The sequence below is a fragment of the Orcinus orca genome, chromosome 2 (assembly GCF_937001465.1).
Source record: "Orcinus orca chromosome 2, mOrcOrc1.1, whole genome shotgun sequence".
NCBI classification, from domain to species: Eukaryota; Metazoa; Chordata; class Mammalia; order Artiodactyla; family Delphinidae; genus Orcinus; species Orcinus orca.
In genome coordinates this window covers 169,038,459-169,055,856 of record NC_064560.1, presented here as the reverse complement: position 1 = coordinate 169,055,856, position 17,398 = coordinate 169,038,459, and the positions used below count along the sequence as shown (strand labels likewise).

Below are 17,398 nucleotides of genomic sequence, written 5' to 3'. Positions count from 1 at the left end.
CTGCTTAGACTCTGCAGGAGTTAATGAATCCATGGGCCTTCCATGCTGCTTCTCCTGGATAACACCTTGTCTTTCAAAACTCAGCTCATAAGTCCCTTCCTCCTTGAGATTTTCTGTGTCCTCCTCTAGTCATGTACACACAGAGTAGTAGTATGTGTCTACCATAGATTTTATATGACTATAACATAATTCAGACAGCAGCAAACTGCAGGACAGAGGCTCATGCCTAGCTCTGTAAATAAAATTTGCACTGGAACACAGCCATGCTCATTTGTTCATGGACTGTCTGTGGTTGCTTTCATGCTATGACAGCAGAGTTGAGTAACTGCAACAGAAACCATATGGCCCACAAAGCCTAAAATATTTACTATCTGGCCCTTTACAGAAAAAGTTTGCCAAACCCTGCTGTCACTGACTGTTAATTTATTCATTTTCCATCAGCTGTGAATTCTTGAAGGCAGGGGCTATATTGTGTATCTATGAACGGATAACAATCAATATAAGGCCATAAATTGAGTAGATACTCAACAAATTGATGTTGAAGGCAAAAAAATGGCCTTCACTTCTGTATTTTTTTAATGTGGCATTTCATCTCAAAAGTTATGCAATTAATTACTTCCTAAGCAAAAAGATTTTTTAAAATGGAAATAAAATACAATCTTTTAGTTGTATGTTTTAAGGTAATTATGCACATGCTTCTTTATAAATCCAGACTTAATAGGTAACAGATGTACATGCTAAATTAGGTGAAAGGTCATGCTAAAGCGAGCTTAGGTACAAAGGTGGGTTAACACCTTATTAAAGGGTGTTAGTCATACTATTATTTGTGAACAGTTGCATAATAAATTTTAAAGATAATTAATTTTCGGGTGTCCATAGTTCTGAAACTAAATGTCAAGCCTAATTACAACTTTCAAAGGGTGGCCAAAATTATTTCCCTTCATAAGGTATAACTATATCAGAATTTTTAAATTTAAATGAGTATAAGATCCTTCTATATCTTATCCTAACAATGCTTTCTTTATCTAAATAATTTTGGAACTCTTGGTACAGCATTCAGAGTCACGTTTATGACTCACCATAAAACTGTCATATTTTCTAGTATCACCAGCTTTTGATCTAAAATAATATTGAATAAACAGGTCACCTATCTTATCAAACAGATTGGCATTGAATAAGTTGTACATTTCTCTAAACCTAAACTACTTTCAAGGAAAATTCTGCTGCCACTGATGATTCTCATCTAAGTGTGCTGCATACTCTGGAGGTAAATTAAAGAAAGAGTTCCAACATTTTTTGAGCATTCACTGATACAAGTACATAATTTCCTGACGTTCCCATTTTGAAGGCGTTAACACCTAATTTTATGTAAAATTGTGGCAAATAAGTAAAATGTCAGCAACATTATTTTATATATATATATACATGTTCACATACATATATATATATGGCTTGAAATAAGTGTGCTGTTGATTGAAGCTTTCCATAAAAGACCTGAATACTTATACTTAAGTGGAATTTAACTTTATATAAAAACATGAAATATTTACTGGATTATATACAATGAATGGTAGGCATTATTGGTTTTATTTGCAAGCACTAGCCAAAACAAAACAAAGAAAACTTTTCAAAGTGAGTGATAATCCCATGATCTTATTAGTACATAAACAGATTAGTAATGGGATCCAGATATTCAGTATTAACACATCCATCCTTCCTTCTACTCTAGGACATGAAACTCAACCTAGCAAAAACTGAGATCTCAAAACCCAGCTATTTACTATTTACAGTAGCCAAGACATGGAAACAACCTACATGTCCATCAACAGATGAATGGATAAAGAAGATGTAGTGTATATATACAATGGAATACTACTCAGCCATAAAAAAGAATGAAATAATGCCATTTGTAGCAACATGGATGACCTAGAGAGTATCATACTAAGTGAAGTGAGTCAGAAAGAGAAAGACAAATACCATATGATATCACTTACATGTGGAATCTACAATATGACACAAGTGGACTTATCTACGAAACAGAAACAGACTCACAGACATAGAGAATAGACTTGTGGTTGCCAAGGGGGAGGGGGGTGGGCAAGGGATGGATTGGGAGTTTGGGATTAGCAGATGCAAACTACTATATATAGAATGGATAAACAACAAGGTCCTCCTGTATAGCACAGGGAACTATATTCAATATCCTATAATAAACTATAATGGAAAAGAATATGAAAAAGAATGTATATATATGTATAACTGAATCACTCTGCCGCACAGCAGAAATTAACGTCACATTGTAAATCAACTATACTTCAATAAAATAAAATTTTTTTAAAAACCAAGCTATTTAATTAAAATACATTACGTTGTGGACATGTGTTACTCATTCTCAAAAGAACTTTCAGGTTGTTATCGTTGTGTCTGTTTTACTCAGGGCACTGGTTGGTAATTCATTAGCTGAGACATGTTCCACATCACATTCCCCACTGCAGAGTATATAAACCCAGTATTATCATTGGATATTGCTCATCAGACATATATTTCTCGTGCCACTAACAGAGTGTTCAGCAAATCATTATGGGCTTAATTCTTTCCCTAGATATTCATATAGGAATCCTTCCAGTAAGTTCCATCAGTATAGTATGTAGCCTTTCTATGACACAGACACACACGTTAAATTTAATATAATAGAATCAATTTACCCTTTGAACAGATTTGTTGGAACTCCTTCTTCAGATTAACATGTACAAAGAACAACGCATTCTAAGATTCAAACCTTCAGGTAATTTGGGGTTTTTTTTGTTTTTTTTGAGGTGATCCCCAGTTTTCAGTTTTATATTTTTGGCCTTCACTGGTTGTTTTAAATTTCTTAACTTCTACTCACACCTTATAACCTTCACAGATTTTTACTATATACTTATCTTTTTCTGGCAAAGACAGACGGTTCTTTACACTTGACGTGTTTTCAGTAATAGGGTGGTGTAGCTCTTAATAATGATGCATTCTGTTTCTGATGTAAAACAGAAAACTGACCATAGTCAAATGTATAAAGCTGACATTTTAAAGGGATGTTAGTGAATCTTTTATCAAAATACTACCGTGTTTCTGAAAGATAAGAATCTCATTACAAGGTAGGAAACATATTTCTTTAGCAGATAAACAGTGTTTTGGTAATGTGAAATTCCTTACAAAGTCCACCATGTAGCAGAGTGTCATTAAAAGTGTAGGCTTCACAGAAACTAACACACCATTGTAAAGCAATTATACTCCAATAAGGATGTTAAGAAAAAAAAAAAAGTGTAGTCTTCCAAGTAAGACAGGCTGTGTTTCAAATCCTGGTCCTGACGCTTACTGGCTGAGTTCCTTGGGCAAATTATTTAACCTCTTTGTGGCTCAAAAGCCTCATCTACAAAATAGTATCCACCTCAGAGGGTTGCTGTGATGATCAGGCAATATATTCACACAATACCTGGTATGTGGTTAAGTGCTCACTGAATGTTTAGGAACACAGTTGCACATTAAATGGAATTAATTTGGGAGATTTATTTTTAAACATCTTATATGAAATAGTTGGCCTGATTATCTGGTCAGATACAATACTGAACAATAAAACAACGCTGAGAGGAAGGGGCAGGGAAAAAGCAGAGACTAGACATTTTAGCAGACAGAATAAGAGGTAGATGAGATAGGTTGTATTAGTCCAGGATCATCCATGTTTCAGAATCCTGAAAGTAAAGTATAACAAGAGCCTTAAAGAGCTCCATTTTTATTAATGAATGATAGGATAAAAGTTAATTAAATATAATAGCAGATTTAACCCTCTACTTTAAATGTAGAGCAAAATGACAGAGAAAGCCATAAAATGATAACTGTATCTCTCTAAAGAACCTGACACATGGCATTCTTGGAGAAATAAGTGGGATAATCTATACTGAACTATTTCTGACCACAACAGTTTCAATGATCATCCAGTTATGAGCACATCACATTTATATTTAGGTCTCTGACCAACAGTCTGCCTTCCTAAACATATCAATTCTCATGTTCCAAAGAATTATGGTGGTTTCAAACATTAGCTCCATAGTAAAAAAGGACTGCAGTACTCAATAAACTATGTTCTCAAAACTTCTGTTTCTAGGGCTTCCCTGATGGTGCAGTGGTTGAGAGTCCGCCTGCCGATGCAGGGGACACAGGTTCGTGCCCCAGTCCGGGAAGATCCCACGGGCTTGGGCCCATGAGCCATGGCCGCTGAGCCTGCGCGTCCGGAGCCTGCGCTCCGCAACGGGGGGGGGGGGGGGGCCACAACAGTGAGAGGCCTGCGTACCGCAAAAAAAAAAAACAAAAAACCTCTGTTTCTATAGAAAGATGGTTTTCTCACATGAACGCTGATAATCATCTAAGGCCAGTGATTTTAGAGCTATAAACACAGAAGAGTATGTGAGAGGTTCCTTTTTACATTAATTCGTATTTAATAATGCTTATTAAAGTGTCAGAGCATTTAGTTAACATGGTACATTGAGCTCTGAAAAAATATGTTAATTATCATAATTATAAGGTTCACAGAAGAACTAAACCATAGGCTGTAGTTACATGTAAATAAACTCCTTTTTCAAAGTTTGGAGAAAAGTTGGTTTGATGTACAATAAAGAAAGAGTGGAAAAGGGTGGAGGGAGAAAAAGATAAAGTAGCAGAAACTAAAGTGATGTGACTTATCAGTATAGAGAGAGATGAGGAAAATTTGGAGATAGCTTAGTTTAAAACTACCATCATGGTCGAACTACCTCAAAATTTAATAAAGTGGAATATTAACATTTTACTTTTTAAAAAGAATGATGGGAGGGCTTCCCTGGTGGCGCAGTGGTTAGGAGTCCGCCTGCCAATGCAGGGGACACGGGTTCGAGCCCTGCTGCGGGAAGATCCCACATGCCGTGGAGCGACTGAGCCCGTGTGCCACAACTACTGAAGCCCGCACGTCTAGAGCCCGTGCTCCGCAAGGAGAGAGGCCACCGCAATGGGAGGCCTGTGCGCCGTAACCAAGAGTAGCCCCCGCTCACCACAACTGGAGAAAGCCCGCACGCGGCAAAGAAGACCCAACGCAGACAAAAATAAATAAATAAAATAAATTTTTTAAAAAATAAAAAGAATGATGGGGACTTCTGGTGCTGGCCAAGGTGGAGTAAACCTACTATAGTCTCAATCACACACTGATTATGACAAAAACTCTGGACAAAACACACAAAATACAACTACCTGAAGACTATTAAGAGTAAACAATAGCAAGAGGAGAGAGGGCAGCAAAAACTTCAAAAGAAACCCTGTCCTTCTAGCAGAGGACCAGGAAGAGGGACTGCTGAGAGGTGTTGGTGTGGAGGGAAGCCCTTCCCTTTTTTTCCCTTTTACTCTCCCTCTCTTTTCTTTCCCAGCCCTGCCTTGAAGGCAGCCCCAGCTGCAGAACTTCATGGCAGTAACAACATAGTTAAAACCCCAAGAAATACACCATCTTTCTGGCCAAGGTATCTAGGAAAAGGGCCCCAGTGGTCTGAAGAGTATGGGGGAAAAACAGGTTATTCTGTTCTCTCCTTTCTCCTGCCACTTTGCCCTGACAGCAGCTCAAGCTACATGGAGCTTATCAAATTTCTAAATACTAGAATATCGGAAATTGACATTTTTAAAGTAACATTTACAATTGCACAAAAATATGAAATATTTAGGTATAAATCTAACAAAATATTTGCAGATCTGTATGCTAAAAACTACAATACTGATGAAAGAAATCAAAGAAGACCTAAATAAATGGAGAGATATATTGTGTTCATGGATTGGAAGGCACAATATTCTCAAAATGTCAACTCTCCCCAAATTAATCTATAGATTCAATTCGATATCAGTCAGGATCCCAGCATGATTTTTTTTGTAGATACTGACAAGCTGACTCTAAATTTTTATAGAAAGGCAAAAGAACTAGTTTAACCAAAACAATTTTGAAAAATAAGAACAAAGTTAGAAGGACTTCACAATCTAATTTCAAAATCTGCTATAAAGATATAGTCATCAAGAAGACAAATGTAGTATTGGCAAAGGATAGACAAATAGATCAATGGAACAGAACAGAGAATCCAGAAATAGACCAACACAAACATGGTCAATTGATTTTTGACAAAGGTGCAAAGACAATTCAATAGAGATAGTCTTTTCAACAACGGTGTTGGAACTATTGGACATCCATCCATATGCAAAAAATGAAGGACTTCCCTGGTGGTGCAGTAGTTAAGAATCTGCCTGCCAATGCAGGGGACACGGGTTCGAGCCCTGGCCCAGGAAGATCCCACATGCTGCAGAGCAACTAAGCCTGTGTGCCACAACTACTGAGCCTGTGCGCTCTAGAGCTCATGAGCCACAACTGCTGAAGCCCATGCACCTAGAGCCCACGCTCCTCAATAAGAGAAGCCACCGCAATGAGAAGCCCGTGCACCGCAACAGAGTAGCCCCCGCTCACGCAACTAGAGAAAGCCCGCGTGCAGCAACAAAGACCCAATGCAGCCAAAAATAAAAAATATAAATAAATTTACTTTTAAAAAAATGAACCTTTACATTGTGTTCAAAATTAACTCAAAATGGATCATAGACCTAAGTATAAAACCTAAAATTATAAAACTTTTAGAGGAAAACAAAAGAGAAAATCTTTGTGAACTTGGGTTTAACAAAAGGTTTTAAAATATGACACCAAAAGCACAATTCATGAAAGAAAGAACTGATAAATTCACTTCATCAAAATTAAAAACTACTCTGTGAAAGATACTGTTAAGAGAATGAAGCCACAGACTAGGAGAAAATATTTGCAAATCACATATCTCAGTAAAGGACTTGTATTCAGAATACATGAAGAACTCTCCAAACTCAATAATAAGAAAACTCAATTTAAAATATGGACAAATGATTGGATACCATCAAAGAAGATACAGCAATGGCAATCAAGCACGTGAAAAGATGTTCAACGTCATTTGCCATTAGGAAACTGCAAAAAACCACATTGAGATACCACTATCCACCTAATAGAGTGACTAAAATAAAAAACTAAAACAAAATAGACAACATCAAGTGTTGGGAAGGGAATCAACTGGAACTCTCACACATTACTGAGGGGAACACAAAATGGTACAGGCACTTTGGAAACAAGTTTGGCAATTTCTTATGAAGGTAAACACACACTTACCATATAACCCAGCAATTCCACCTGTCAAAAGAAATAAAAATTCATGTCCGCACAAAGACCTGTACACAAATGCTTATAGTGACTTTACTGATAATCACCAACACTGGAAAAAACCCATGTCTTTCAACTGGTGAAGGAATAAACAAACTATGGTTCATCCAAACAATGGTTCATCCAAACAATGGCATACTACTCAGAAATAAAAAGGTACAAACCACTGATACACAGAACAACATGATGACTCTCAACCTCATTATGCTAACTGAAAGAAGTCAGACCCAAAGGCTACAAGATTACATATATATGACATTCAGAAAAGGCAAACCTATAGAGAGAAGAGATCAGAGGTTGCCCAAGGTTGGGGGAAAGGTTTGACTACAAAAGGGGATGAAGGTGATGGGACTGTTCTGCATTTTGACTTTATGCATTTGGCAAAATGCAGTCATTCATGCCAAAAAGAGTGAATGTAAAATATATAAATGAAAATAATTTTTTTTTTTTTTTTTTTGCGGTACGCAGGCCTCTCACTGTTGTGGCCCTTCCCGTTGCGGAGCACAGGCTCCAGACGTGCAGGCTCAGCGGCCACGGCTCATGGGCCCAGCCGCTCCGCGGCATGTGGGATCTTCCCAGACCGGGGCATGAACCCGTGTCCCCTGCATCAGCAGGAGGACTCTCAACCACTGCGCCACCAGGGAAAATAATTTTTAAAGTTTTTTTTTCTTGTTTTTGGCAAGGCTCGGTGGCTTGTGGGATCTTAGTTCCCCGACCAGGGATAGAACCCACACGCCCTGCAGCGAAAGCACGGAGTCTTAACCACTGGACCGCCAGGGAAGTCCCTTAAAAGATTTTTTAATGATGGCTTAGGGCAGGAGAATAATCTATGGTGAAAAGGTTAAAGAGACCAGAACGCTTATTTTTGAAAAAACAGGTTTATACAGCACATACATTTTCAAATGAATCCACAAAATTATTTTAGAACAAAACCAGGAAAACTATTAAAATAAAGGAAAGCAACCCAACACATAGTAGCTACGTTTAACTTTAAAACTATACCTGAAATATGGTATGTAAATTATCTCATAAACTGTTATTAAAAAACAAACAAAAACTAAACCTGAAGCAGTTCTTTCCTCTACCCCAGTGTTTCCCAAACTTGTCTATTAAGAATCATTTGGAAAAAAAAAAAAAAAAAAAAAAAGAATCATTTGGGGCTTCCCTGGTGGCGCAGTGGTTGAGAGTTCGCCTGCCGACGCAGGGGACATGGGTTCCTGCCACGGTCCGGGAGGATCCCACGTGCCGTGGAGTGGTTGGGCCCGTGAGCCATGGCCGCTGAGCCTGCGCGTCCGGAGCCTGTGCTCCGCAACGGGAGAGGCCACAACAGTGAGAGGCCCGCGTACCGCAAAAAAAAAAAAAAAAAAAAAAAAAAGAAGAATCATTTGACAACTTGTTAAAATTAGACATTCCCAGGTCCCTTCCCTGGAAATTCTGATTCAGTAGCCTAGGTTGGGGGCCAGGAAACTACATTTTTAAAATGCACCCCTCCCTCAAGGAACTTTTATTATCAGACAAGTTTAGGAAATAACTGCCACCCACAATTCTTAGCACAAAGACGAGCAAAACAAATTTTAATTGTCCATTTAATCATAGTCTGAATGTTTCCTAGGATATCAGGATAGTAATGATCACATGCAGAAAAATTCAAGATGATCCACTAGAATATGAAAGGACTTTAAATCTCATATTCCAAAATTTTCTATTTGAGTGAGTTTTATAATGTACAGAGTAAATCAGTACAATAGCACATGTGTATCTTTTTTCCCAATAGAATATATGATCAGAAAAGGGTGAAAACCACTGCTCTAAGGCTCCTGATTTATTATTTTTTTCCCCTAAGGCTGACCAATCCTCAGCTTCTGTCCTACTTTGCAATAAAATCTCCACAATCCTCACTCTTTACCATTATGCCCATATTCATACCCTAGGCATAAGAGCATCATCAATCTGGATAAAAGACACAGTTCTTTTCCTCTACTGAGACCTGAAAGACTATTTATTATACTATAACTAGTAAGAAATTTGGAAGGTGTTTACCTCTTTATACTATTCTTAAAGTCCAACAGACTCTTGGCATTTGAAGATTCAGTTCACCAATTTAACATTTGTGGTTTCAGTCCTTCACAGGTATCTGTGAAGTTTCATGACAAGTAGGAATCTGATTTTGCTGAATCACAAATTTGAATCAAGTATGCCTTCCAGCTGGTGTGAAGGACCAAATCATTTAACAGATGAGTGAACCAAGCTGACACTGCTCAGCATTTTCTCTTATACAGCTATACTGTTCTCTGCTTGTCAGGAAAGGTCTCTTTAATTTTTTAGTTATCCTTTACTACAGAGGTCCTCACTACAAAGCTTACTATAAAGGGTCCTTTAATCCAAATGTGTTTATCTATATATTTTTTTCAATTAAAAAACACTAAAAGGGGCTTCCCTGGTGGCGCAGTGGTTGAGAGTCCGCCTGCCGATGCAGGGGACACGGGTTCATGCCCCGGTCCGGGAAGATCCCACATGCCGCGGAGCGGCTTGGGACCGTGAGCTATGGCCGCTGAGCCTGCGCGTCTGGAGCCTGTGCTCCGCAACGGGAGAGGCCACAGCAGTGAGAGACCCGCGTACCGCAAAAAAAAAAAAAAAAAAAACACTAAAAATACAATCATTATCATGTAGGATCTTGGAAGTTTTTGCACGGACATTAAAAAATGACTGTCATACTTATAAAGCCCAGAATTCATGCATTATTGCAAATAAGTCTTAAGTGGTATTCATGGATTGAGGCATTCAATCACAAACTGCTATTGATGTGTTTATTGTCAAAGACGTCAAAAGATACGTTTTGGCATATATTCTATGGCGAACATGAACTGTGTTCAGAAAAAAATACCACTAAGCTTCTCCTTTCAGCCCTCCACATCAATAACGTATCTCAAAGGCCTGTCTCTCTTTCTCACCCTCAAGAAAATCTTCATAAAGTGCATGTACTCCTTCAGGCACGATGACAGCAAGGGCAGTTCCACAGAGGAGGCCAGCACCCAAAACAGTCACCAACTTTAGTCGCTCCTGGAAAGAAAACATAAGCTGTTGAAAAGACTGATGAATGAACGGGGTAAAGTTTCTGAAGTACCTGCAATGAAGACTGTGAGCTGCTTATCTGTGAGGCCAAAATCTACAATGGTCACTGAACATGAAAAAGCGTCAGCTTCATGAATAATAATGCCAATTAAAACAAGGAGATGCCATTTTTAAGTTTACCAGATTGGCAATGATGTGGGAAAACTTGTCTACTACCCACAATAGGGAGAAATGAGTATACTTGTCTAACACTGGAAGAAACGTGAATTGCTGCAACCTACCTGGACCCCAATTTGGCAATTTAGATGTAAAGCCTCAAAAATGTGAATTCTTTGATCCAGCGATTTCACTTCTAGAAATTTATCCTAAGAAAGAAAGAACTATGCAAAGATGACCACTGCACATATTAAGAATGCAAACCTGAAAATAACCTAAATGTCCACGAAAGGAGACTAGCTAATAAACTTTAATACTTCATCACAGTAGCACAAGACTCAGTAATTAAAAATTATGATACAGGTCTATTCATGGATATAGAAAGTCATGATGTACTGTTATGAGGAAAAAGCTGGTGGCCAACAATATGCATTGATAATCTCGTAATTCTTTTGAAAAGGTATACATACAAGTAGAACAAATATAAATTACACATTAACAAATTTTTTACTTTATAGATTATAAACATAATGTGTAATATATAATTTACAACACATTTTTAAAATTTTATTTTTAAATTTATTATTATTATTTTTTTGCTGTGTTGGGTCTTGGTTGCTGCATGCAGGCTTTCTCTAGTTGCAGCAAGTGCGGGCTACTCTTTGTTGCAGTGTGCGGGCTTCTCATTGCGGTGGCTTCTCTTGTTGCAGAGCATGGGCTCTAGGCGTGTGGGCTTCAGTAGTTGCAGCACGCGGGCTCAGTAGTTGTGGCTCGCGGGCTCTAGAGCACAGGCTCAGTAGTTGTGGCACATGGGCTTAGTTGCTCCGTGGCATGTGGGATCTTCCCGGACCAGGGATCGAACCCATGTCCCCTGCATTGGCAGGCAGATTCTTAACCACTGTGCCACCAGGAAAGTCCCTACAACACATTTTTAATTTATCTGCAATGAACATCTATTACTCATACAATGAAAAAACGTATTCAGTTTAAATTTATTTTTGGCTGCGTTGGGTCTTCGTTGCTGCACACAGGCTTTCTCTATTTGCAGCGAGTGAGGGCTACTCTTCGTTGCGGTGCGCATGCTTCTCATTGCAGTGGCTTCCCTTGTTGCAGAGCATGGGCTCTAGGTGCACGGGCTTCAGTAGTTGTGGCACACAGGCTCAGTAGTTGTGGCTCGCGGGCTCTAGAGCACAGGCTCAGTAGTTGTGGTGCATGGGCTTAGCTGCTCCGCGGCATGTGGGATCTTCCCAGACGAGGGATCGAACCCGTGTCCCCTGCATTGGCAGGCGGATTGTTAACCACTGCACCACCAGTGAAGTCCCCGTATTCAGTTTGATGCTTAAATGTCCTATAGCTTTTTAAAAAACGCTTGACTAAGATTGACATACTAGAGCTATAGATATTTACTGCATACAACTTTATGTGTTTGGAAATAAGTATACATCTGTGAAACCATCATCACAATCAATGCCATAAATGATCTATGGTTTTAATCCACTTAATCCCAGTATTTTCTTTTCACTCAGGTTTCTTTAAGAGACAGTATCCTGACATACAAGATATAAAAGATTAAGGTTCAAAATTTCTTGAAGCAGTGATGTACCCTATATGGCTTCCTGAAGTCTTAGCGGTATGAAAAATGATCTTTAAAACTACAGGAAGGTGGACTTCCCTGGTGGCGCAGTGGTTGGGAATCCGCCTGCCAATGCAGGGGACACAGGTTTTAGCCCTGGTCCGGGAAGATCTCACATGCCATGGAGCAACTAAGCCCGTGAGCCACAACTACTGAGGCCCGTGCACCTAGAGCCTGTGCTCCGCAACAAGAGAAGACACGCAATGAGAAGTCCGCACACCACAAGGAAGAATACTCCCTGCTCGCCACAACTAGAGAAAGCCCGTGCACAGCAACGAAGACCCAATGCAGCCAAAAATAAAATAAAAATAAGAAAACCCACAAGAGGGCATTTATGTTGCTCAGGACAAAGTTTGAACAATTTAATAGTATATCATGTACTTAACTTTTCTGTTTTAGTTTCTTTTATGGGGTTAGCAAAAATAACAATGGTTGTATTAGTTCTGATATACTACTGAACTTGCAACTGTGAAGCTGTGGGAATATATATGTACAAGTACTGCCTCTATAGGAAAATGGGTTTTTAGCTGAAAGGCTGGTTGAAACATTACCCACTCCTTGTTTGGGAACAAAGAAGGGATCTATACCTATTGTGTATCTATTGAAAATGGCGGAACTACATTTGCAGTGTCAGCAACAGCTAATACTTGCCCTATAGCAAGAGGGAAATCCCCTTAGCACCTAGGCCAGGTCACCCCTTCATACATTCAGGATAGCCATTAACTACTTATAAACTGAGAGTGTTCTGAATGCATCCAGTGGTTGGGACACTGGCTTGGGAGGCAGAACTGACTCCATGTTCAAATTAGTTAACAAGTTAGCACCTCAACTCTTCTTATTTTTTAATTAATTAATTAATCAATTAATTTTTCGGTTGCGTTGGGTCTTCGTTGCTGTGCGCAGGCTTTCTCTAGTTGCAGTGAGCAGGAACTACTCTTTGTTGCGGTGCGCGGGCTTCTCGTTGCGGTGGCTTCTCCTGTTGGGGATCACGGGCTCTAGGCGTGCAGGCTTCAGTAGTTGTGGCACGTGGGCTCAGTAGTTGTGGCTCACTGGCTCTAGAGCGCAGGCTTAGTAGTTGTGGCGCACAGGCTTAGCTACTCCGTGGCATGTGGGATCTCCCTGGACCAGGGCTTGAACCCGTGTCCTCTGCATTGACAGGCGGATTCCTAACCACTGTGCCACCGGGGAAGTCCCTCAACTTTTCTTCTGTAAAATAATATTTCTACATGTATTGTGAAGATAGAGGAGTCAATAGGAGAAAGTGGCCAAAGCGTTTTGGAAAAATGACACCAGACAACTGGTGTTACTATTTTAATGCTCAATACTGAGCTATTGTAAGAGTCTTTGTCTTTTCCAAGTTACTAAACTCACTGAAGTACTGCTAATCACAGCATTCATTTGAGACAAACTGTCAGAGCATGGAGAACACAAGATGGAAAAACAGCTCTATTCTGTGTAGAAGGTGACATGGTAATTAGTCTTTTCATCATTCTCTCTAAACAATTCATAAAAGTCACCTTTGTTTAAAAAAAATCATGAATGTCAAGTTTTACTGCTAAGGAAGGACAAAAATGAGGGTAAAACTGAACTGGACTGAGCATACCATTTCATCTGAAGGCCTTGGTTTCAGAACTCCACAATGCAAACTGATGAATAAATTACTAGGAAAGAAAATTGTCCTGTCAGCATTTTGACTATGCTCTACTCTGGGAAATGGAAATGAAAGATACCCCAGATTTGCAAATTAAGGGAAGATGAGAAGAGAGGAAAGGGATGTATGTACCGAAAAGAGAAAGAGCTAATTGCCCTCAAGAATTACTTGTGTTACCAGTAACCCAAATTACACCTGTAACCCAGTTACAGGTGTTACTCCCAAGAGCACTCCCCAATAAACTTCCTGCATGCAAATCTTCTCAGAGTCTGTTTTCTGGGGAACCCAACCTAAGACACTGACAAAGCACTTGTATTTGAAATATAAAGAATGAATACAACTCAATAAGAGACAAAATTAAAGTTAAAAAATAAAAACGGGTAAAACACTGAACAGATACTTCACAAAAGATATATGAATGGCCAGAAAGCCCATGAAAAGGTGCTCAACATCATTTAAGCATCATGAAAGTGCAAGTTTAAACTACAGTAAGATACCTCTTCACACCCACTAGAACGGCTAAAATTAAAAAGACTGAGAACACTAAATGATGGCAAGGATATAGAGCAACTGGAACTCTCATACATTGTTGGTGAGAGCATAAAATGGTACAACCACTTTGGAAAACTGGTCATCTCCTATAAGGTTAAACCAGCAATTCCACTTTGGGGTATTTACCAAGAGAAATGAAAGCATATGTCCCCACCAAAATTTGTATAAGAATGCTCATAGAAGCTTTATCCATAATAGCCAGAATCTGAATCAGATGTACAGCAATAGCAGAATGGATAAACAAACTGTGGTACACTTACACAATGGAATACCAATCAGTAACAAAAAGGAAAAAATGACTGCTTCATACAGCAACGTGAATCTCAAAAACATCACCCCAATGTTTGAAAGGCCTTACACAAAGAGAGCATGTACTGAGTCCATTTACATGAAGTTTAAAAGCAGGCCAAACTATCTATGGCAACAGAAATCAGAACAGCGGCTGCTTCTGGCAGGAGGGTTACACAGTGGCAGAAAAGACTAACTGGAAAATGGCACCAGGTTATTTTTTTAGGATGATGGAAGTGTTCTAAATCTTGATTGGGATGTGAGTTACATTTATATACATTTGTCACATTTCAGCAAACTGTATTAAGATTTGTACCTTTTACTCTATAAAATTATCTGGAGAGTAATTTACTCAGCCAGGACCTCTGAAAGGATTCATTTCAGAACTATTCAATTTTAACAAGGCGTCTTCATGGCAGTTTTTTGAAACCAAGGTCAGAGGTCTATGGAGAATACCAAAAACCACTTTCAAAATGTTTTCTTGGGGAATTCCCTGGTGGCCTAGTGGTTAGGATTCTGGGCTTTCACTGCCATGGCCTGGGTTCAATCCCTGGTTGGGGAACTGAGATCCTGCAAGCTACGTGCTGCGGCCGAAAAAAAAATTCTTTTTTTCTTAATCTAATTTGTCATTCAGATAGTCCTTAAAAATCATTCACCAGAATTTTATGTAAATAACTGCATGCAGAAACCAGTGGTGCTTACAATTGTGGATCAATCCACAAATTCACAAGGCACTTACCAGGTGCTTCATTATATTCTACACTGGAGTCACATGAAGCACTAGATTGAGACAAGTTTTACAAGCAGGAGCAGAAGGCTTTTGAGGCTTGCATACCACAAAATTCAGGTGCTGAAATAGTACCATTTAAGAGAACTGAGGGATACATGCCATCCAGAATAACTACGGACACTACAAAAAACACAAAAGCTTCAAATCTGTAAAGAAAGTAAAAAACAATTCTCCTAAAATGCTGTCTTTTAAATTTTAAGTAATTTAAAATAATTTAATATTTTTAGACATTGTTTCTAAGATGAAATTACTTATAATTCCATTCACGTATTTACATGGACCAGATTTCTGAACATTATCTATCACAACAGATTTTATAAGAATTTCCCAAAGGCCCAAGCTAGAAAACAGTCAAATCTCCATGTGTAGCTAATATCATTACAAAAAAATTATGGTAAATCTTTAAAGTACATAGTCATGAAATTACACTTCTTTGTTAATCATGTATGAACAATTAAATGCTCTCAGCTGAAGGAATGTGAACGGGAGCCTGGTCCAAATTTTTAGAAAGACAGTAAAAATTTTTATTAATCTTTAGACACATACTTTTGAAAGTGTGATACTAGCTACCAAAGTTATCAACATGGAATCCAAGTTTAAGAACTGGAAGAAATTTAAGAAATGATCCTCGCTCTATGAAGATGGAGAATCAAAAGCCAAAAATGAGGGATGATTTGCCCAAGATCACACAGCTAGGCTAGTTAGTGTAGAGGCATGATTAGATTTGACATCGTACTCTGCTGCCCTGTGCATTCCAAGACAATGTCCTTCATATGGCACGAGACATAAACCCATTACATAAAATTTACCTCTAAAAGAAAAGATAAAATCCAATCACACAACCTCTTTAAATAGTGTGTCAGAAAAATCCCTTAGCAACATCGAGAGGAAAACCAAAATTACAATTAGTTATAATTGTTCTCTGTTGACATTTTCTAAAGGTCTGTGGCAAAATGAGAAATAAGGACAATGTAATGAGCTTTTCATAACATTTTATTTCTTCAATGTAGAGGACTATTCTTTATTCTAAGATTATGTCCTACATACTCTTTTATGTTAAAATGTCCTTTCTTTTAAGAAATGATGGTGACAATAGTTTTTGTTTTTTAGTGTCCTTACTTGCAAAATTAAAGCAGGAAATCCTTTACTAATTCTCCTGAATTTCAAATATATTACTGACCTGTGAAATCCAAAAGCCTGGAAAACCCTGGCCTACAACAGTGTAAGCATGAGATCTGTATTACAATACCATAAAAAAAAGTCAGAAAAAAAAGAACTTGAGAATCTGTAAAAAAGAGATCATTGAGGTAAACTTGAGTAAATCATCTAGCTTTGTAATATTTCCTCTGAGGAAAGGCAGTGTGAGCTAAAATTACTGTATTATGTTTTCAGTCTATTTTGAAATTAAAGCACATTTAATTTACCAAATGAAGTTAAACTTCCTAAGTTTAACTAAGTTAACTAAATTGAACAAACCTATGTTTGTTCCTGGAACTCCTTACCCCAAAACTTTAAGTTCTATGAAGGCAGAAACTTTTTTTTTTTTTTTTTTTTGCAGTACGCGGGCCTCTCACTGTTGTGGCCTCTCCCGTTGCGGAGCAACAGGCTCCGGACGCGCAGGCTCAGTGGCCATGGCTCACGGGCCCAGCCGCTCCGCAGCATGTGGGATCTTCCCGGACCGGGGCATGAACCCGTGTCCCCTGCATCGGCAGGCGGACTCTCAACCACTGCGCCACCGGGGAAGCCCAAGGCAGAAACTTTTGTTTTTAATTTCCTGCTGAATACTCAGTTTATAGAACAGTATCTGGCACATAACAGATTCTCCCCTAAACATATACTAAGAGAATGAATTAAATGCCCAGCATCATGCAAGGCACTGGGGACTTGGTACCTGCCACTCCACTGGCCTTTAATATCAACAAATATATGAATGCACTGGAACCTCTTTAGAATACTTGTGCTAGGAAATAGGCCTTTTAAGGGAAAAAG

The 17,398-nt window shown here is 38.7% G+C and overlaps 1 protein-coding gene across 3 annotated transcripts in view; it reads right to left on the bottom strand.

The window, feature by feature from the left end:
- The window catches only part of SLC39A9 (solute carrier family 39 member 9), a 48,297-nt gene that overhangs the window by 17,592 nt on the left and 13,307 nt on the right, over nucleotides 1-17,398 (bottom strand). For 2 of the 3 annotated variants that reach the window (XM_004262164.3, XM_033433759.2), the window contains exon 2: nucleotides 10,219-10,327. The exons of the other annotated variant lie outside the window; for it this stretch is intronic. In XM_004262164.3, the coding sequence (XP_004262212.1) occupies nucleotides 10,219-10,327 (109 nt within the window). The remainder of the gene's footprint in view (nucleotides 1-10,218; nucleotides 10,328-17,398) is intronic. 3 annotated transcript variants of the gene reach the window in all.